The sequence below is a fragment of the Stegodyphus dumicola genome, chromosome 9 (assembly GCF_044657685.1).
Source record: "Stegodyphus dumicola isolate Sdum_Otavi_A_Nest chromosome 9, ASM4465768v1".
In the NCBI taxonomy this organism is placed as follows: domain Eukaryota; kingdom Metazoa; phylum Arthropoda; class Arachnida; order Araneae; family Eresidae; genus Stegodyphus; species Stegodyphus dumicola.
Genome location: NC_140776.1, coordinates 153,661,143 through 153,685,186, shown reverse-complemented (window position 1 = coordinate 153,685,186; position 24,044 = coordinate 153,661,143). Strand labels below are relative to the sequence as shown.

The 24,044-nt window shown below is 30.2% G+C and overlaps 1 protein-coding gene across 1 annotated transcript; it reads right to left on the bottom strand.

Annotated features, from left to right (window-relative positions):
- Nucleotides 1-2,141: 2,141 nt before the first annotated feature.
- LOC118184875 (uncharacterized) lies at nucleotides 2,142-15,996 on the bottom strand. Its single transcript, XM_035354602.2, has 3 exons — nucleotides 15,703-15,996; nucleotides 11,663-11,899; nucleotides 2,142-6,578 (listed from the first exon to the last, which is right to left on the bottom strand). The coding sequence occupies exons 1-3, from the start codon at nucleotides 15,818-15,820 to the stop codon at nucleotides 6,343-6,345; spliced, it is 591 nt and encodes a 196-aa protein (XP_035210493.1). The 5' UTR covers nucleotides 15,821-15,996; the 3' UTR covers nucleotides 2,142-6,342.
- Between the last annotated feature and the right edge of the window lie 8,048 nt (nucleotides 15,997-24,044).

The window sequence follows — 24,044 nt, the reverse complement described above, 5'->3', positions numbered from 1 at the left end:
AAACAATATCGTAATTAGTGTTTCAGTTTTTCTTTAAAGAAGAGTGCTAATACATACACTGATGACGCCAAAAAAATATTATTATCTGACATAGTTTAGGAACAATGTAATTTATATTGAGGATAAAATACAACTATTTTACTCGAGATGACTTCACATCATCCCTAAAGTGTTAATTCATTAACCAAAAGCAAATTATTATTATATACGTTTAATTTTCACTTTAGTTAGCCTCAGATTAGAACTAAACACAACTCCTAGCAATTAGATATAATAAATTATTAAATATGCAAACCCATGGCCCAAGTAGATTGCCATTCGCTTAACAAAATAATGTCTAAATAGACCAGTGACTTTAAAGGAGTCATCCAAAGGGAAAACAAACAAGAGCTTTCATTTGAAGCACATGTTAAAACTAAATTTTAAAGAAATTGTCCTGATTATAAAACTTATGCTTTAATTTCGAAAGTAATTTATTTTATTGTGTTACAAACTTTTAAATAAAAATGAATGAAGCAAAAGCAACAAATAAGTAATTTATAAAAATAATATTCCTTATAGAAGAAATTAAAAGTTACTAAATAGTATGAGCATAATTCGCCAAATATATATTCTAAAAAGTAACAATATATATATATATAAATACTAGAAAAATAAGCTTTATCCATTAATTTTGCAAAAATATATATTGTGTATTAGACACAATATGCATTGTGTACTTTTTGTATATTAGAATACTTTCGAAATTTTTCAGCTTTCTGTGTATATGTGTACTCAGCAAAGTTATGCAATAAAATTTTAAGAAATAATGAAAATAAGCATATAAATAGAAGAACCTGGCTAAAACCTTTATGACACTGTCTTTAGACATTCAAATTTGGGAAAGAGAAAATGGACTTTTAATGCAAAGAAAACTCGTTTTGAATATTAAATTTTTAGCCTACATTTTCGAAAATTATAGAGCGAGTAACAAATCATATCAGTAATGCCATCTTATAACTTTCAAACTAATTGCTAGGAAAAGAATTTCGCAAATATAAAACAATGGCAAGCAATAAAATTGCAGTAAAAATTGTATTTGAAATTGTTGACCATCATTTAAATATCAATTTTAAAGCGGTTTATGTAATAGAAATATTATTTATATATATATTATATATATATAATTAAATAAAATATAAATATTATTTATATATAATTATTATAAAAATTTTAAAGCGGTTTATGCAAAGTTCTGAAATAAATACTTTTAATATGATTAATAATTCACCACATGGATATTATACATGATCATTTAAAAACTAATTCCATTTGTTGGCTCTTACATTCTTAAAAGCTACCTAAAATAATTCAGTGGATCACAAATAGTTATTAAGATAATTTCCCTTCTAATGCAATAAATAATATCAAATTTAACTAAACAAAAATAAATTGGTTTTTTCCAATTCCTGAAAAATTTCTATTACTTTCTACACAGTAAAATCAAATCAAGAGTATAACACTGTTTTATATGCAGCAAGTGCAGAAGAATTTGATAATTAATAATAAATCTTTAATTTTCTGTTGCTCTTTGAGCACTTTCATGTATTACTTCCAGTTGCAAATAAATTGAAAGCTGTATAGTAAATCTATAAAATTCATCAATAAAATACTGAAATCAAAATAAGTTAACTATGAAGAAGTAAATAAAATCATTAAAACTGTTAACTATGATTAAGTAAATAAAACTGTCAGCAATACATAGTGATCACTATCTAAAGAACTTAAAAAGAGATATTTATCTTCCCATTGAAAGTAGCAAAAGATACAAAATAAATGGACTCTCCTGCATAAACTCAAATAAGTCTTAAAACAATCATCATCATCATAAATTTTTTGCATCGTACAACAATTCCACAGCTTTTAGCCATTGAGGCCACAGCAGTTACACTCACAACAAACAGTTCTTTGACATACACATTTATTTCCACCTATAATTCCCTCAAATCGGAACCCCACAAATATACGATCTGATTTGAATACTACACTTCATTTGGAAATTGTATTATCATAGGTGATGATCTTAACGCTAGACATAGCTTTCTGTTGAAAAATATTGATCCAATGAAGAAAAATACCATTTTCAAAAATGACAGCACAGCTAAGTGACAAAATCAATTTAAGGTTGCTGATATATTCAACAGCTGAAAAATAAAATTGTAGATAATTGCAAACTCTCTCTCATTAAAAAACTTTCAAAATCAGATATTTTGTTACATATTTATGAAATAAAATTAAGTAAAATTTCCACAGAAAGCTAAACATTATGTGCTCTTCACTTTTTTCAAAATTATGAAAAGGAAAGAAATCACTTAAGCTACCTTAAAGTTACAACAAATAACAACACATTTTGTAAGAAATAGCAATTTTACTGAAAAAAAGCACATTGAAAACAGAATATACAATTGATCAATCAAATATATCACATCATTTAAAGCGGGAAAAAAATTAATTTTATATATAGAAACAGTATGAGTATTTATTGCAATAGTAATAATCATGAGGTTTAAATTTACTTGATTGTTGCACAGAAATTACCTGATAAATGTTACCTAATAAAATATATTTGTTTAAATGAAATATTTAAACAAAAGAATTTACTTAATCATGAGGCTTCTTTTAATAAAAAAAAAAGTGTTTATTATAAAATTTAATTCAAGATTAAATTTCCATAATATGCCTTTGGAAACCATTTTAAAATTAATTTAAGTATGTAAATCAACAGTTTTCAGTTAAAAAACTAAAATTTCTAGAATTCTGATAATAATGAAAGAAAGAATTTACTCAAGGCACAATAACAATTCATTAGGCTTATTAAACACTTTAGAATTATGAATATTTTTAAAGTATTTAAATTTTCCACAAAGTTCCAAGTTATTTCACGTATTTCTTCAAGTAATGATATTTCAAAATTTAGTCCCAATAAGTTATTTTTTAGGTTTATTTTGATTAAGGTGCAAATTATTTACAATTAAATATAGTTAGTGATAAATAATTCAACATCAATGACAAATTTTTACATATTTTATACATATCATTTTAACACAAGAACATTCACTAATGTGATTTTGAAACTAAAGTATAATTATCAACTTTTCACTTTTACAATTTGTTTTCAGATTTTAGTAATTGTATACTATGTTAAATCAATTTATACTATAACAATTTCCAAAAACTGATTACAGCATGGCAAACATTTTAGTTGTTTACCTTTTAATCTGAAGAAATTCTACAACCATTCATATATCTGCTGGTCTCATTTAGCCATAGCTTATATTTAACAAATGGAATTTGAAATTTTGAAAATGGAATTTGAAAATGGAATTTGAAAGCAGTTGCTAGGTTCTTACACTTATAAATCTCAGTCTGAATCTAAATTCAATTTATTTCGTTTTTAAGTAAAAATGAAAGTGAAGTTTTTAAAGTTTTAATATACAAAATATTATGAGTACATGCAAAATTTCATACTTCTCAGTCATGTTGACATAATGATGTACTTTCAATTGTGGAACAATTATTTCTTAGCAAAATATGCTGCCATTTATGCATTCTCAATCAAAAAATCTGGATCAGTACTGATTCAGATTATATATATATATATATATATATATATATATATATATATATATATATATTATTCCTTTGGCTGATTTAGAGAAATATAAATGTGACCTCCAATGTAAAAATAAAGTAGGTAATATGATAGTTGATAATTTCAATACATCACAAATATTAGTGAGATAATCCATAAATAGTTGTACAACTCTTGTAAAATTTGTAAATCATTCATGAAAAGTAACTTAAGGTAATTTAAAAGTATTTAAAGATTATGTTCACATATATAGAATAAAGAATATTCTTTATTCTATAAAAGAACATATATAGAAACACACATTCACATATATAGAATAAAGAACATATATAGAAACACACATTCACATATATATAAATGTGAACAAATTTCAAATTACTGACACCCTAATAAAACATCAAGAAAAGAAGCAGAATGTTATGGCATTGATTACCCTAATTTCAAACAATGAAATGTCTCAGAACGAAAAGAAATCTCCTAATATAATTAAACTTAAAGCAATAAGACAAAATGCAGTCTGGAAACCCTTGCATATTAAACAAAAGAAATTATTTTGTCAATACCTAATCTATGGTACACTCTAATGTGTCTTATACCTTGTAGATATAAACATATGGATTATCTGCAAATCCCAGTTAGATAAATTTATTTCAGAGTAAAATTACATAAAGAAATTATTAAAAGAATTCCCTTTAAATTACACAACTAATGAAAATTGAATTAACATACAGAATTTTAGATCAAGTCAGTATAAGTAAATTACCTAATACATAAATTAGTTAGTATAACGAAAACATTACAACAAAAAGTGTTTCTTGCAAGAGAATATTATATAGAAAATGTACCAAGAAATGTATACAACACTGCACACATATATATAAGCAACACAAATACAATGCATGTATATTCTAAATTATGTTTATTCATTATGTTGTGTCTTATTATTACAATTTCAAGATGTGTTAAAAATGTCAGCGATTTCAAAAAGTTTTTTAAGCATGTGTTTCTATTCCACAATTTAAATTTTATCATTGAACTTTTGGTTTATAAAATAAAATTATCATTTTCAATAATACAGTATAAGCTTCATTTAACTAAAATATAAAACAATCATTTTATGTAAAGAATATAATAAAAATTTTGATATCTTCATTTACTGCAGTTAAAATCATAACAGTAGCTTGTGTGTCAGAAAATGCATCTGTTCTAACATAAAGGAAGAAAATACATTTTAAAACTTACTCAATTAATGAAAGAAAATATATGAATAAACATTTATTAGATAATTTAATAAAGCTTAATTAGACGATATGGTAAACTTGATATAACTAGGAAGAAAACAATTTAAATATATGCAAAAGAATGGATAGTCTTAGGAGAAGAGCATTTGCACAACGCTTGGCTCTTAAACATTCATCATTAAATTACATGCAACTATACATCTACATTGGAAAATATGTTACACTTGTAAAATCCAAAATTTTTAGTATTCTTATTCTCATTTGAATGAAGCAAGGCACAATAGCAATTCATTAGGCTCATTGTAAGTTTAAATTTCCCATGCATTTCTTGAGGCCTTTCATTGCATTGTAGACCAGAATATTAAGATTGTCAAATATGTATAAATATAAAAAAATATAATTCTGAGGCTTAAAAAATATTAATTTATAAATCACATAATGAACATAAACCTCAACATACAGATATCAATAAGAACTAAGAAAATTCTAGTCTTTCATAATCATGTAATTACATAACATATACAAGAAAAAGAACTGGGAAAAGTACCTTTATCATTTAATAACAAGCAACAGCTATCTTACTAAACAATTTATTTTTCTAACAATGCTATACAGCTGAACATCCTTAACTTGAAATGATCCTAATTCATTTCTAAATAATTTGTTTTTCTAACATTGATGTACAGCTGAACATCCTTAACTTCAAATGATGCTATATGTTAGACTTCTAAATTATCAAACCTAAAATGTTTTAAAATATATAATCACTGTTACTATTATAGGCAAATGTCCAAAATACTCATTTTCACTTTAAGGCACTATTTAATATAAAATAATGACATGTACTCTCCAGCAGCATTGCCATATATGAAAGAAAAGTGAAAAATCAGTACAAATGTGCAAAACATCTCTCATGTAATTATAACCTTATAAACACATTCTGATTTTTCTGGCACTTAAAAAATGCTTTCCTTTATAAGAGCTTATTGCAGTAACAGCAGTTATATATTAATAAAAACCACATAATCATTTTTAACTAAAGAATTTAAGTTATACAATACATATCAATATTAGAAAGCATACATCTCCTGCATAAAATATGCAGCTAATTTAAAAATAAAAAAATTTCTCAACACTTCAGAAAAGACAGGAATAACACAGTACATTTCAAATCTTCTTTAAGTTAATAAACATCTGTATGAGCACACATGAACTAATTTAAATGACATTAATCAATACCCAATCTAAACAATGATACATCTTTGCGAGCTCTAAAAGACAATTTTACAATAGCGGTTTTTTAAACTTATGCCAACACAGATAGGAAATATTATTAATTACAAATGTTCAAGAAAGAGATTCTGCAGCATTAATAAAAAAAAATTCAAAGCACATAGCTTATATTTAACAAAAAGAGATTACCTACATGCATAATAAATGTAATAATTAGCAAATATAACAAAAGGAACTTCAAGGAAGGTTTTGTTTCTCCTTATGCGTTTTCAATGCAGTGGCATACCATTCTAATTCTGAAACTAATCTCTCTGCCTTCGATACTGCAGTATCATTTGAGGGATCTGGAACTCCATCTTCAGAAAATGCTTTATGCACAACAGGTATAGTGTACATAAATCCAGGGGTAACCATTCCTAATTCCCCTAAAAAGTATCGCAATTGCATTCCAGCAGTTGATCCACCTCCTGGACCTATAAAATATTAATATACATGTGACAACTCAGCAAAAAGAATAAGTTTAATGTGGATAAATTGATGAGCTCATAACCAACATATAAATTTCAGTAGATCAGTAGATGGCAATGAGTAGTAAAATTTTCTAGCCATTATGCATTGAAAAAGCATCTAAAGAATGAAAAATTGCATTTTTCTTCATTCCATGCAAGTAATTAAATTTTAATATTGATTTAAATGATTATTATTGCAAAAATGTAAATCTATAAAATGTTATTTGTAAATATTCTTACTAGTATAATTTAATTTTTCAACACACATTTTGAATACATAGAATAGACTTTATTTTAAGCAAGCTTAGTATACTATGTCACCTACTTAATCATTATTACATTATTTAACAATAATGTATGTTTATTTAATAATATTATTTAATATTACTATTTTATATTTATATTATTTAATAATAATGTATGTTTTAATCACATGTACATTGTAGCAGAAGAACGTTAGTAAAAATCCTTAGAAGATTCCATTCTCATCACACAGAATCAATGATGATGAAAAATAATAATGCAAAAAGGAAACAAGTTTCATATGTTTCTTTTAATGTTACTTGTACCTGATGATTCAAAATTAAATTAAATTAATAATATAATTATAGAACTAAGACAATGAATAAATAATGTAAAATAATATCTTAAATATTAGGTACTGAAAAATATTTATCACATTTTTTAAAGACATTAATTTAATGGTAAATGCATGCATAGTCCTTTTTTCCAAGTTTTCATCATTTGGGGTAGATCTAAATAAAAAATTCCTGCAATTTGTGATTGTCATATTCTATCATCTTCTTTCTACACATTATTAATTCCCGTAGAAATTACTGATTACTTTTTTCTTCATATTATACCATTTTGCTAACAAACGTTTTCCAGGAATTTTAATTTTGCATATTAGTGAGTATATAAAAATCATATTTGCAACCTCACAAACAATAGTTATTGATTTATCATTCATGCTCAGTTAACATATGAATATCCCCAAATTTGAGTTTGTTTCTAGTAATCTTCACGTGTAATGTGCACTAATTTGTTTTTTTTTTTTTTTTAATTTATTAAATGCTTTTATAGCACTCTTGACAAGTATTGACCTTTTACAGTATTTGCACTTCTGCACCGGCTTTTACAAGAAAGTAGATTTGGCACCTTTCTGCACTGGTACCAAATAAATGATTACCAACTTGCACATGTGGAAGAAACAAACAGTTAAAAGTCTATGCATAAGTGAGAAACAAACAATTAACAATTTAACTGATTTCCCATAATTACATTGTATCAATACAGTGGTTTTATATCATAAAATGCTTTTTATGCTTAATATTTTCAATCTTCCATCAGTGGAAAAGAAGCTATAGTTGATCTGAGGCATTATTAAAAGCAATTGCTGAACTATGGCCACTAAAAAAGGTCTAAAAAATGAATTTTCCAATAAGTTTATATTTTTATTTGTTTCTTAAAATAAATTGTTAACAAAATAATATTAAATAAGATAGTAAACAGAATTTCACCATGTATATATATATATGTCAGTACTTAGATATTAATACAACTACCTTGGAGCAATCTGACACTCTTTTATGGTAGAAAAGATAAATGTTAATTATCAAGTGCAAGTTGGTGGGTTTCATGACTTTTTAAAAGCTTTTTTCATAACTTTTTTTAAACTTTATGACTTTTTTTTAATTTACAAACTACCAATATTTATTGAAGGTTGGCAAAAATTATCGTTTGAAAAGGAAATTAATTAGTATATTAATTACAAATTTAGTAATTTAAAATACAAACTTTAATTATTAAATAAGTATTATGTGATATATTAAAAATTAAAATACACTTTTCTCCAAATAGAGAATTGCAGAACTATAGCATCATGCAAACTCCAGTACCATCAACTATCAACCAAATACATCTCCTCATTGTTCCTTTTAGAGATTTTGTGTCAAAATTCTGTGTTTCTGAAGACATTTTGCTGCAGTTTCATTCATTGCTTGCAAATTTTAATAATAAGTTTGTTGCAGTTTCATTCATTGCTTGCAAATTAAATAATAAGTGCATAATTTAGAATTAAGTTTAAGGAGCTGCTCAGATGGTATAGTAGCTAGGGGAGCCTAACTGTGATACTGAAGGGCTTGGGTTCGAATCCCGGAGAAGACATGGATGTAAAATTATCTGTCCTTTCATAGGAGGTAACAGTGGCTGCGTATTAGGTGCCTCTGCAATAAAATGTCCACCACTTCTGGCCTTAGTAGTGGCCAATGCCATTATAGGCAAGCGCTCGCCATTTGGGGAAGGGGAAGAATTAATTATAAACATACCACAATCTGTTTATAAAAAAATAGTGACATTGTCTGAGTGAAGGATTATTATGAGCATGGTTGCCTGAAGGATCGTTATATGCATGGCAAATTCTAAAAATTTGGCTAATTCTGCTAAGGTGATTGCAGTAACATGCAAGTACCTAGATGTCCTTAATTTAACCACTTGTGCTAAAAAGACATGCCATGCACGTCGAGATGCTTTTGTCTAAAACTGCGTGCAAAAATGAAAATAACGTGGTGCCGCCTAACAACGAGATTGTATATTTCTCGAGTTACAGCTCTGGATTGCACTCGTAGACATGGAGCGGTGTAAATGAGACACTTTACCGCTTGTTATATTGTAGCACACAGCACAGTAACCATGAAGTTTAGTCATAGTGCAAGTGGTTAAATAAATTACTTATATAATTGGACTAAACACAATAATTAATATATTTATTTTAAAAGTTCTGTTAAATTGAATTGTTATTTTAACTAAATTGTGTATACAGTTGTATTAAATACTATAATAAATATAAATTTGTATTAAAATCATCATGTATGAATATATTAAATAACTTGTGTTGTACAGATATCGAAAGTATTGTTGATTTATCATTTACCGTAGTCACTTTTTTCATGCATGTTTATACATTTGGTAACCAATTATACTATCTTAAAGCTGATAAACCAATGCTGTTTTCTCTCACCAAGGTTGTGCAGAATACAAGTACTCTTTTTTCTTTATAAACTACCCTCAAATTAAATATCAGACCTAAAACAGTTTTTAACTTTATAAGTACTTTGAGAATTTTATTCTTCCTCTTCTGCTGAAACGTTTCTCCCCCAATTGCCTTCTATTGATGCTTCTGAAGATTGGTTCTTTCTTACTGCTCTCATTCTTATGCTCTTCAAGTAACTTCTCCACATCTTTACTGTTAACTTCCTAGCCCATGGTTTTGCCTTGAGACACAATATAATAAAAAACAAAAAAGACAAATGCTCAAAGTCTATACATGCAACCCAATTTGACCATAATGTCCTCCAGGCCAAGTGATGCTTTTATAAGTTACTAGCTGCCAGACTGTTAATGAGAGTTAAATAATGGAAAATATTAAAATGATGTTTGCAGAAAGTTCTGAACGTTAATGATGTGGCACAGGTTACCTCAAAACACCTTTGAAAATTTTATGTTGCTCAGCTGAGTATTTGTAACTTGAGACACTTTTAGTCATATAAGGTGTTTTATATTCAAATAATTTGTTCATGAACTGAACTTTATATATATATATATATATATATATAAACTCATACATATATGTGTGTGTGTGTGTGTGTGTGAGTGTGTGCGTGCATACTGACAAATTCCTAATATTGGTTAGATTAATAGTTATAATAAAAAAAAAAAAAAAAAATACGATGGCTTTGCTCTTTGCAAACCAGCAACCTTTAATTACTTTTCTGCAATTCAGGATCGTTCCCTAACCCAGTACCTGCTAGAACATTCACGCCATTTACATAACCTCCTCATATAAATGCTGCGTCATAAGTTTTCTACATTTTTTCTAGAATGTTCTTTGCGGCACATTTCTCTTCAAACAATAGAAGATATTTGTCTATTGGAAAATTTGTACTTGTTCCATCAAAAATAGGGAATTGAAATTTTATTGTATCCACAATGGCTACGGATTCTTTCTTATCAGTTGACATTTTTGCCGTTTTTGAGCGTGTTAACATTCCAATCACAAAATCTTGAATTTAAGAGTTCGCATACACATCAATTTGAACACTAAAATCAATAACTTTAGAAGCACTTGATAAAACGCATAACTTTGGAGACGAGGGAAAGTACTTAAGAATCGCCGGAAAAGAAGCACAAGCATCAGACGATCACACACTGTCCTTGACCCACTGTTGAATTTAGAAGCGCGTTATAAATAAATCCAGGAGCTTTTTTCCCAAGTAGAGGATAAATCCTGTCGACTAATTAATAACTGTAATGTTTTCAGTTATTCCATCACATCGTGGGCGAATGGTGAGGCTATTCCATTACACGTTCTGGCAGATGGTTGACGAAGCTGGGATGATTGAAGTACGGAGAAAAATGACGACTCAGGACTTTTCACTTTTAACAGCAAGCATATCTTTATTTTAATTTATAGCAGATGACTTTTTCCAGATGAAGTTAATCAAATAACTTATTCAGTAATTGAACTATTAGATACGACTGACTTTAAACTTTAATATGTCATAACGTTCTAACAAAGAAAGAGGAGCATAGCGGAAGCGTTAGCAGGACGAAGGCGAGAAGGCATCTGTCTAGGAGAACTTATGACTCAGCATTTATATGAATGGTTATGTAACAGAGTAGCTTCTAGAAAAATGTAGAAAACTTATGACGCAGCATTTATATGAGGAGGTTATGTAATAGGCGTGAATGTTCTAGCATGTACTGGGTTAGGGGACGATCCTGAATTGCAGAAAAGTAATTAAAGGTTGCTGGTTCGCAAAGAGCAAAGCCATCGTTTTTTTTTTTTTACATATATATATATATATATATATATATATGAGTTTATATATATATATATATATATATATATATATATATATATATATATATATATATATATATAAACTCATACATATATGTGTGTGTGTGTGTGTGTGTGAGTGTGTGCGTGCATACTGACAAATTCCTAATATTGGTTAGATTAATAGTTATAATAAAAAAAAACTTACCAGCAGAATAGCAGACAATGCTGCAAGGCTTACATCTGTAAGATTTTGGAGGAAAATGATCCATCATGTTTGTGAGTGCAGGTGGGATGCATCGGTTGTACTCTCCTGAGACAACAACATAGCCATCTGCTCTTTCAATAGCAGCATTATACTGCACTAACCACTCTGGAGGCTTCTCATTAGGTCCATGGAAATGCAAGGGCTTCTTCAATAAGGGAAACTCCATCAACAAAGGATCTGTAATAGGAAACATGATTACAAATCAGAACAGCTAAAGTAATAAAATTACAGAAATAGAGATGAAAATGAAAACTGCTTTTAATCATTTTTTGCATTTAATACTTTTGATATATTAAACAGAGGAAGCATAATGAAAGGGGGGTAAGAAATAAATTTATTAATGATGCTTTCAGCTCAAAAGTTTACAAATTAAAAATTAGCTGACCTTTAAGATAGTACATATATTAAGTATAATTTCAAATTACTAATAAAAAAAAAAGAATTCTCAAACTATAGCACAGCCATGTTGAAGGTAAAACAAATAAGAACAAATTAGATAAAAAATTAAAAAGGGGATGCAAAATAAAATACTAAAATGAAAGCATTTAAAAAGCATGGCAGCATAATTTTAAGATTTACCTAAGATATTAAAATTTGTTGACATGGCTGTGAATTACAATTAAAACAACTTAAATCTGATAAAAATTAATTTTCACTAAAAATGGAACAATAAAGTTTTCATTTAATCATCATATTCTAAACATATTTTTAATGTTCTTAAAACATATTTTAATGTTCTTAAATCTTTGATACAATGCTAAAAGTTTAAAAAAAAAAATACATGTTTTGACCCATTTTAGGATGCTGTCAGCAATAAAGAGTAATGAATACTGATAACATCTAGGCTAAGGGATTTTAGATAAAGATAGCAATAAATTTCTTTTAATGAAAATAAATGGCTACTGGTTTTTCCAGACTGAAATATAGTTTGAAATTACAAGATAAGAATCTCTAAATGCATGACCAGTAACTGTGATAGTAATCTAAAATCAGAAACAAGTACTAATAAATCTAGTGTCAGCTTAACTCTCTACATCCTTTAAGAACTGCTTTAATCAAAGTTATAATGACCCCAAAGAACAAGTTTCTACTAGATGTGTATATAAAGCCAAAAACCTTTTTAAATGTTTTCAATCAAGTTACTATTGCTTTGACATGTAAAGACAATAATGTATGCTTGAACTAATAACTGAATACTATATAATGAAAGAATACACATTTAAAAACTTAATCAGAAATTTAGAATAATTATATGTAGTAGCATATTACATACAAACAAAGTTATATTTTAAAATGCATATTTCAAATTTCATGCATTAATTTATCTTCTGTAATATGCATATAATAAAAACATTCTATGCACAGTATTCTATAACTTCCATTTTTGCAATATAGTTAGTTATTATTAAAAATTATTTAAAAAAAATTAGCTTTCAAGTAGGTAGTTGAATTATGCAGTATGTAAAAACATAGCATTTTCAAATAATGCATCATTCAAAAAACATACTAATGTATACTTATAAATTCTAAGTACATTATTTTCATTTACAAAGCATATAAACATACTAGTGTCATCTGAACTGATTTTTGATCATTCCATTATTTTCTTTTAGATCAAAATAACACTTTTCAAATTAAATAATAATGATAAATAAATAAATAAATAAGATACTTCAGATTTTTTACTTTGCAGTATATAACTCAATTGTTTATTAAGTCTGAATTAATTGCGGAAGTTTATTTTTTTTTAATTTATTAATTAAATTTCTGCAAAATAACATTGTTCTTAATATTGTACATTTAAAAAAAAATCTTTCTCATTCATTGTAGTACTGTTTTGCAATATTTATGCTTCATTATGCACTGTATTTAGAGATAATTTGGTATTTTTCTGTTATTGGAACTGCATTCAGAAATGCAGAAATGTATGCATATATGTATGTACATGAGTGTGTATACACACACATATATACAAGCATACCTACATACATACATATACACAAGCACACATATACATTTCTAAATCCAGTTCTGATAACAGAAAAGTACTGATAATTATTGGCCCTTAGGGTAATTTCAGTTAATCTGTTTTAGAGTATTCCTGCTTCATATTTTATAACTTTAGAATCTGTAAAATATTGACCTTTCTTTTATAAAAATTTCAGCTGCAAACATTAATTTTTTTTCAGTCTCAGAAAATTGGCTTTAAACAAGGACAGTCATGTAAAATATGAGTTTTAGCTTCATCAGCTTCAAATTCTTTTGAAGACCTCCTAAGCATATGTTGAAGGCAAGAACTTAGAATAGCTCTGTCAAAAACTACTCTAGAAATAGATTTAAAAAAGGTAAAATAGGAAAAGAAGATCATTAAAGGAAAAAAGAAAATGTTCATGCAGAAGACCTTAATAACAAGTGAGCAGCAAATAATCTGATACTGACATCATTAATTCAAATTCCTTTGAGCAAATTAGAAATGCTGCTACATCATAAAATGATAAAGGAGTATTAAAATATATTCAAAATGTAATAGAAAAAAACATGGTTATTACATTATGTAGTATACAGTAAGTAGAGTAAATTTTTTATGCATAATCATAAAATTTTCATTCGTCTAAGCAAAATAGAACAGAACACATAAATATTCAGATTATTATAAGTACTATCATGATATTTTAGAGACAATGATCCATTCACAGTGGATGAGGAAACATTAAAAACTGCTTTTGTTCAGTTTAAAAATAAATAAAGAAAGAAAACTCTGTTTTATTTTCTGACAATAGATCTTCAAGGCAATGAGAATATAACTCTAGAATATCTTTCCCACAAGTACAAATCAAGTATTTGAAAATAAATTTCACAGTCATCATAGTACTGCAGAATAACAACATATTCAGTGAATAGATAAATATCTTAAATTCAGTTTAAAATCTTAAATCAGAACTAAACAAGTATTAAAACAAAAAATATATAACTAACATGAAAAATGGTGATACAATACTTAAAATGTAATGCTACTATATACAAGTTGTCCTATAAAGTCCATTTTACCTTGTTCATTTGCAATACAATTAAAAATTTGTTACTGAAGAATCAAGCATTTCATCTTTTATGTGGATACATGATTGGCAATTCAAGTAAAAAATATCAGATATAAGTTTATTAAATGCATAATGCATTATTATTTTAACTGTTTATTCAATCAAACAGCACAAATTAAAGAATAGCCCTTTGCCTCAGGAGTAGTGCTTTGGATTTTCTAAGCACAACTAACTTGTACTCATGTCATACATTGAGAAAATGATGAAACCTTAAGCATTTAACTCAATTATCAGAAATCAACCTATCTGATCAAATTTGCAAACAGGAACTGATTTTTTACAGCATTTTATACTTAACATCTGTCATGGCACATATACATTCAGTTCAAATTTTTAGAACTTTGTACTAGATAAAACATAAATTTAAATTTATGCTTCATCATGCTATTGCAATAGACCTTTAAACTTCATTAAAATGCTGAGATTGTTATGAACTATGAAAATTAGCATTAGATCAGAAAATTGTGGCAGATATTACTTATTAGATTTTGTAATTATGCTCCTCAGATTATATATTTGTTTTGAAAAGTACTCACATAAAATACTAAACTCTTTTAAGATTTTTAATAGAAGAAATAAGCAATAATACCTATAGCTATATGATTTTTTTTTTTCTATATGAAAAGCTATATTAAAATTTGATGAAAATTTTAACATACGTTACCTAATGATTCATTCAATTCACGGGATACATTTTAACTGCAGTATTTACATTCAAAATCAACTTGATATTACACTTCAAAGCAAAATTTAAGTATCAAAAATCAGTCAATTCTTTTCATTCCCCTTGAAATGTGTTACACTTATAACCTTAGGCATGTCTACTTTTTAATTTTAAAATTTAATGCCATAAAACAGTCTAAATAACTTCGATGTACTTACCAAAAACAGTGACAGAATGATTTTTTGCCTCAATCTGTTTTTTGATAAAGTTTCCAACTCTAGCGCAATTTCTTCCTTCTCTTACGGAACCCAAAAATAAAATAATTTTAAGAGCCATGATAACGCTTAAAGGTCAACTCAAATCTGAAGCGAGAGCTGAAAGCCACCTTCACTTAGCCGTGGAAAAGGAAGTTCTATTTACACCGGTTTTTCTAAGCAGCACAGACGCTACTTGTGGTCTTCGAAGGACACACTCCGTTACCATGGCAACCACACTATGTTTCTGTCGCCATAGTTAAAGTAATTTTTCTTGTATATATGATAAGACAGACAGACAGACAGACAAAGTAGACAGATGTCTTGTTTTGCACCCGCTAAGTCTTTCTGGCCTGATAGCTACGCGTGTTTGTCAGGGTTAAAGAGAAAGGTAATTTATTCCTTTTAGTGACCCTTTGTCAATGCGATCCTCGTAGGGAGTTAACCAGGGCTTAAGTTCCAAGATTAGAAGTGCCGGAGCCTATGGAAGACCGTCAGGAAAGAAGACCAAGAGTAAATAAATAAATATAATGACCATTAAGCTCATTAATAATTTAAAAATTAAATAGTTAATTATTATCAAGTTAATTAATAGCTAAGACACAAATACTAATTCAGAAGTCCAACAACAAAAATCAGCGTTATATTTTCAAATTTTCACAGGACTAGTTTCGATGATTTTACTGAACCACCATCGAAACTAGTGAAAATTTGAAATATAATGCTGATTTTTGTTGTTGGACTTCTGAATTAGTAATTAATAGCTATTTAATTAATGTTTATAAATTGTTATTTAATCAATAGTTAAAATTAATTAATTATAATTTAGTTAATAATTATTAGATAGTTAATTGTTATTTATTGAAATAATTAAAGTTTGAAATAATTAAATAATTAAAATTAAATAAAATGTGAAGAGATAAATTGAAATTTAATAAGCGATTTTTAATATAATTTTATTGTTAAAATAAAATTTTCGAGATAAAATTTCTACTGAAATCGTTATTCAGTTACATCAAAGAAGTGCCGCAGCCTTCCTATTCAGGGCTCCGATACGTTCCGGCTAGAATTATGATTTATTAAAACTAAGATGCACTGGTTCAGTTTAAGCTCTGATCATAGGGGGGGGGAGTTCTTTTATCATCACAAAAATTAAATATACTATAGTATAGCTGATGAAAATTCCAGGGCGAAACAGTATAAGGGTATTAGGGGGTGGAAACAAAAAAATGAGGGGAACCTTGGTGAGAGAGAACATTCTCTTTGACCGCTGCTCTCTGCTGATATAATTATAGCATTAAACATATGTGTGTCAGGGGTAAAATGAGTCCTGAATCTGACTCCTAAGGATGAATGTAAAGTTGCTGGTTACGCTTCCCCCCATTAGTGGATATTATGGGAAGAGCAGTTTATCTCAGTATTTCACTCTTGTTGTTATCTTAAAATCACTCTTGCAATTTATCTTAAAAATTGAGAAGTACCGGATCCGGGTTCCAGTGGGCTCCGGCGCAATTTAAGCACTGGAGTTAACAGGAAGTAGTGTAATGTCACTAACCTTCATCAACTCTTTTCGCGCGTTTTAAAAACTATACCTCCATTCTGCTGCGAAGCGATATTCTAGCGATGTGGGCATCCCAAAGTAATTTTTATCAAATATATTTTTTCTAGTAATGTGATATTTAGAAAATTTTGTATCTATAATTTTAGTCAGATTTTAGTCTAAGTTTTGTGTTGAAAAGTATTACTTATGTAATACGTGTTCTTGCGCCAGAGGCGTCGTCTTAGTAAATATAATGTATGCGCAGTATGTCTATAAATTTGAAATAGCAAAAAAAAAAAAAAAAAAAAGGGGGGGAATTCTCATTTTTTTAACTCAAGCGAATAATAAAATCCTTATTAATTACTTTAAAAATAAAGCTTTGTATTGAATCAATGGATTTTGTTTAGAATCAGAAATTTAAAACAAAATGAACTGTGCGCTACATTGTTGACTAATTTTGACTCTGCATGCGGTCATTAACAAAATAGCGTATTTTACAAGGGTAAAGAGAAACACATATTCTCTTTTTTCCCTCATGCAACATGAAAGTGTATTCGAATTTTCTTTAAATGCATGCTGAACTTTTAATCCGTTCAGATGGAGGAAATGAGTGTTTGGAAACTACAGGAAGACATTCCGATATTCTAAGAGTGAAGCAAAAATTGGAATATTGCTATGAATGCACAAAATATCAGCTGCCTGTCGTTAGGAGAGAAGAGAGGAATGTCAAAATAAAAAAAAGGTTGATTTTATTTACTGAATGTGTTCCGATTGTAAAACAAGTTCGCTGCCTAGGTGTGATTCTTAATGACAAACTGACCGGATCGCATCATATAAAACATGTTCGAGACAAGGCAGTTAAATTATGAATGCCTCTGCCTGTTGATTTGAAAGCATTCAAAATTAGATCTCTGTAAAGAGAGATTCATCTACACCTCCACGATACGTCCTGTACGCCTCGTCAGCATGGGCCTCCGTCATCAAAAATGATATTCAGAAACTACAGGTGGTGTAAAATTCCACCGATTCCTGCGAAAATTCACATAGAAATGTACATTTCTATGTGAGGAACAAGCTATTGACCGATGATCTAAAAATTGAGCCTTTAGACAAGTTCCTGAACAGAACAAATGAGAAATTTTGAAACTCTGCCCCCTATTGTCAGCACCTGAAATATTTTAATCTATTTCATTATAAAGCATCTGCACAATATGCAGCTTTTTTTCTCCACGATAATCAAAATTTTCCAACTTAATGTATTTACTTGATAATCCCATTTGCATCATTGCAAACTTAATGTAAACGGCTCTACATCTCTAAATGAGAGTGAATGTGGTCTCACGTGACTTGCTACTTTGTCATTTTTCCAATTGATGTGAAAAGTTTTGCTAATAGCATTCTGTACATATATATTTATTTTCTATTTATTCTGCATCTCACTGTGTTCTTACCTACTTACTTATATATATTTGTGTTTTAAAATTGCAATTATTTCTCCATGAGAGGCTATTGCACAATTTTTAAAAATTTTTCAATACTGTGGTCTCTTATCACATAATCAACGAATTGTATTTATGATTAAGTGAGGTTTTCTCCCTCCTTTCTGCATGTCTTCGTGGTGTAATGGTTAGCACACTCGGCGCGTATTCGAGAGGTCCAGGTTCGAGACCCGGCCCGGGAATTGCTCATTTTTCAAGTGTTTCCTACTTTAAAAAAACCTAATTACTCTACAAGGTCGACTTTTGATAAACGCAACTAAATCCTCTGCTTTGGACACGCCTTGACTTATCAGATGTCTTTGTTACTCCTGTGACAATTAGTCACACCCTCCTGCACCTTCAATGCTGTCTTCTAGACCTACAGTCGTGCATTCCTGTACTTGAAGGTTCAATCTAGGTTCTAGTACTGAAGGTTCAGTCTAGGCATCAATGAAACATTTCAATAAAACCTTCATCATATAATATTGTTGCGTGCGTACGGGTTCGTTACGAAATGAATGCACAAGTCCGATGAAAAATGAACAAAAATTTATTATTATCACAACAAAAATGCTTAAATTTTCTCAAATTATCATGCAGTATTACGATATCTCACAGTAGTTATCTTTTAACTACTCAAATGTCCAATAGAACGTAATTCAAAACAGCTAAAGAAAGCTAATCCGCGAATTCGCTACAGTTAACAAGAGCAGTTTTCTAAACAACAAACTACGTAACTGCTACGAACTGAGAGGTTTTCCTCCTTTTATAAGACTTTTAGATCGCGTGCGAGAATTTTCTGGTACTTTCTCGAAATCAAAAAGACATATTTATTTATTTAATGTTAAATGCACGTGCTCTTGTATTTTCAATTTTTCCGGCTTAGTTTTCTTTTAATATTCGTCACGCGCTGCACTGCGCGAGAAATAAAACCATTTAATTTATAATTGAACTAACATTAGCTTTTTAAATACCAAATTCGTAACACTGCCCCCTTCCCAAGGACTGCACGTCCCGGGCAGTACAATCCCTGGACAGGAAGCTAAACTTACAACTGTGGCATAAATGCAACTGAGGCATAAACGTTACATTACAATATCAAACAATATAAACAATAAATGCAATAACTAACTTAAACAAATCAAATGCTATCAAATACTAAATACAAAACAAATACTAAATACAAATCAAATACTAAATACAAATCAAATACTAAATACAAATCAAATCAAATACACATTTATAAACAAAAAGGACCATGGTCTGATACTATTTACAATTATTTACATTACGTACTATGGCCATAGTAATGAGCTAACCTGTCGTAATGAACGACTTTAGGTTTAGAGTTCGAAGACTTACGAATCCGAACCACGACGTCATTCAGCCTGTTTAGGACTGTGTACGGCCCATCCCAAGGTGACTGTAATTTCGGACAAAGTCCTTTCCGTCGAGTTGGATTCCACAACCACACCTTGTCTCCTTCGTGGAATTGATGTTCAGTAGCTCTTGTGTCGTATCGGGTCTTCATCTTCTCCGTCGCCAAGTTGACTCGCTCTCGTGCAAAATTGTGCATCACTTCAAACCGGGCCTGGAGATCTTGAATATATTCCTCAGACGATGAAGGAGCATCCGGAGGGCGGCCAAACAATAGATCACAAGGCAGACGAAGGTCACGACCGAAGAGCATCTGTGATGGAGAATAGCCGGTAGTCTCGTGGACAGCACTGCGGTAAGCCAGTAAAAACAGCGATAATTTCTTGTCCCAGTCCTGCTGATTTCTGGAAACCACTAATGAGAGGTTATTAAGGATGGTTCGATTGAACCTCTCTACCATGCCGTCCGACTGGGGATGTAATGGCGTCGTTTGGGTCTTGTCAATGCCGAGTAGTTTGCATAGTTCTTTGATTACTACCGAGGTAAAATTCCTTCCCTGATCGGAATGTAACTGAAGAGGCACTCCGAACCTGGAAATCCAGTGCTGTATCATCACCTCAGCTACTGTAACAGCCTCTTGATCAGGAATAGGATACGCTTCAGGCCACTTGGTGAAGTAATCAACGACAACGAGTATGTATTTGTTGCCATCAGCAGTTCGTGGCAGAGGTCCCAGGATGTCAAAGGCGATACGTTCAAAAGGCGCCCCTACGTTGTAACGTTGCAGCTTGCCTCTGCTGCGTCTCTTCGGTCCTTTCCGACCTGCACAGGCATCGCAAGATCGGCACCACTTTTGCACGTCATCCTTTGCATTATTCCAGTAAAAGCGCTCACGAACTCTCTGTAAGGTCTTCATTATTCCAAAGTGACCTCCCGTAGGGCTGTTATGTAGTTCTTTAAGGACATCAGGAATGCGGGATCTTGGAAGTATCAGCTGCCATCGGAACGTCTTCCCATCATACGATTCGAATTTCCGGTATAAGACGCCGTTTCGAATGTGAAGTGAATCCCACTTCTGACACCAAAAATTGTTGCGTGCGTACGGGTTCGTTACGAAATGAATGCACAAGTCCGATGAAAAATGAACAAAAATTTATTATTATCACAACAAAAATGCTTAAATTTTCTCAAATTATCATGCAGTATTACGATACCTCACAGTAGTTATCTTTTAACTACTCAAATGTCCAATAGAACGTAATTCAAAACAGCTAAAGAAAGCTAATCCGCGAATTCGCTACAATCAACAACAGTAGTTTTCTAAACAACAACAAACTAAGCAACTACTACAAACTGAGATGTTTTCCTCCTTTTATAAGATTTTAAAATCACGCGCTAGAATTTTCCAGTACTTTCTCGAAATCAAAAAGAGATATTTATTTATTTAATGCACGCGCTCTTGTATTTTCAATTTTCCGGCTTAGCTTTCTTTTAATATTCGTCACGCGCTGCACTGCGCGAGAAATAAAACCATTTAATTTGTAATTGAACTAACATTAGCTTTTTAAATACCAAATTCGTAACAATATTATGCCAAAAAAAGACTTCATTTCGCATAGATTTTGAATACAATTCAATGGGTTTCGGAAGCGATCAGACCCAGGAGAAAAACATATTTTTTTTTCTGATGTTTACTGTCTCCTGCAGTTGTTAAACACCTCAAAGACGCATTTCTTGTTTTCAATAAGAAAATTACATGCCCTGCCAAATAAAAGGTATTGCATATTCAAAGCAAAACGTTTGTTGTAATTTTCATTCAATCAATATTCGTCACGCTCTGCACTGCGCGAGAAATAAAACCATTTAATTTATAACTGAACTAACATTAGCTTTTTAAATACCAAATTCGTAACAATATTAAATGACCACACTTCATCTGCACTGGCAGAAGAACAGATAAATTGCTTTGTCCACTGCTTTCTCATACCTCATTTTGCAGTATTCAGTTTTGTGTACTAATTTTTGTGTGCAGTTTTATGTAGTATACTCAAACTGCTCGAAACTGATCCACTATGTAGGTTTGTATGTTCGCAGACTGTGTTAACGAAATACGAAATACAAGCTGTATATCTGCGAATATACAAACCGTCATAGTGGAGTCGGTTCCAACCAGTATCGTCGCTCCAGAACCCCCTTGAAGGTTGTTTTTTTTTTTTTTTTTTTTCAAGAAACTGTCGTTTGTATTGCGGTTTCTGCGGTTTCCTCTGGCCATTAGTGTTAAATACCGATCCTCAATTTGTGTTGTTGCAGGCGTACGATCTTGTCCCGATCTCCAGCAAATCCAGTTTCAAAAAACCAAATCTGGAAATGATACTTTGCGAAATTCCTAACTCTTCCCCTACAACGGATTGTGTTTGACCTGACTCTAAACTATCGATGGCCCTCCAGACTACCAATTCAACTACGTCATCTTGCTGAGACATCGCACTAATTGTTGCAAAACATTCAATTCTTGTCAATTGTTTTTAATCTCCCGCTGCAGAAGGAATGCTGCAAGTTGCTTTTCACTCCTTATCTAAAACGCAGAGTTTTCGACGTCATGGACAAATTTGCATATTCCCAACTTTGTAAACGTTATAATTTTCTTTTTTAACCTCTTCTATTTTTTTTTAAAGCTGCCGGTTATATTGTTATTTCATGCCGAAATCACAATATACCCTAATTGTTCATCTAGACGTCAAACAACAAAAATCAGAGTTATATTAGCAAATTTTCATAGGACTATTTTCGGTGGTTTTACCGAACCAAAATTCTCAGCTGCCAAAGTGCCAATGAAATTTAATTAAAATTCTTTCAGTATTGTATTCCACTGATCCTGCTATTCAGTTCACCTTTGAACTTGAGACATGTAATTCTCTTACGTTCCCTGACATTTTGGTCACACGTAACGACATTTTGTTCGCACGTAAACATCCAACTTCAGTACTACGGTTTACTGTTACCTTCATCGGTTTGCCTTCCACCACACTTCAAATCATATCATCCGATTAAACAAAACTTAGCTTCATTTTATTCCTATATTTTCCGTGCACTTCAGGTTTGCTTCTCTAAATTCGCTCTTGATCAAGAACTAAATTATTTTAAAAGCAGTAGCTATTGACAGGGGCACTTCAGCCAACATTATTAATCAAGCAGTTAAAAAATTCTTATCTCAGCACACCAAAAGGCACACGCTTGTTTTAGGAGATTATAAGAATTCTGTTGTCATTCCTTTCTTTCCATCAATTAGCTATAAAATTGCACGTATTGTACAGAACTTTCGGAACTTCCGCGTTCCATACTTCCATTCTGGATATGAATTCCTGGGGTATTTACAGGATTCCTTGCCAGTCGGGTTTAATTTACATTGGTCAAACTAAGAGAACCTTAAAATTTCGGGTTAAGGAACATGAACCACATGTTAGGAAAAAGAAACACAGAAGTCCACTGTTGTCCAACATTGTTGGTCCGAAAATCCCACTTTCAATTTTTCTGCAGCCAAAATTATTCAAAAAAACATCTTCCATTGGTGAATTATATTTTCTAGAGGAGTTTCACATAAAAATTAATCTTTCTATTCTAGTTAATGACCCTGATTAAAATTCTTCTTTACCTTCAGCATGCCAGAAACTTAACTCATGTCCAGCCATTCTTATCCTATCACTTCATCTCATTTCGTACATTTGCACTTTGGCAGCTGAGGATAATGGTTCGACAAAACCATCGAAACTTAGTCTTGTGAAAATTTTAAAATATAACGCTGATTTTTGTTGTTTGACTTTTAAATTAATATTTGTTCGGCGTGCTGGTTTACCTTACTACTCTAATTGCTTAGAGCAGTGTATACATATAAACTCCTCAGTATAGATATC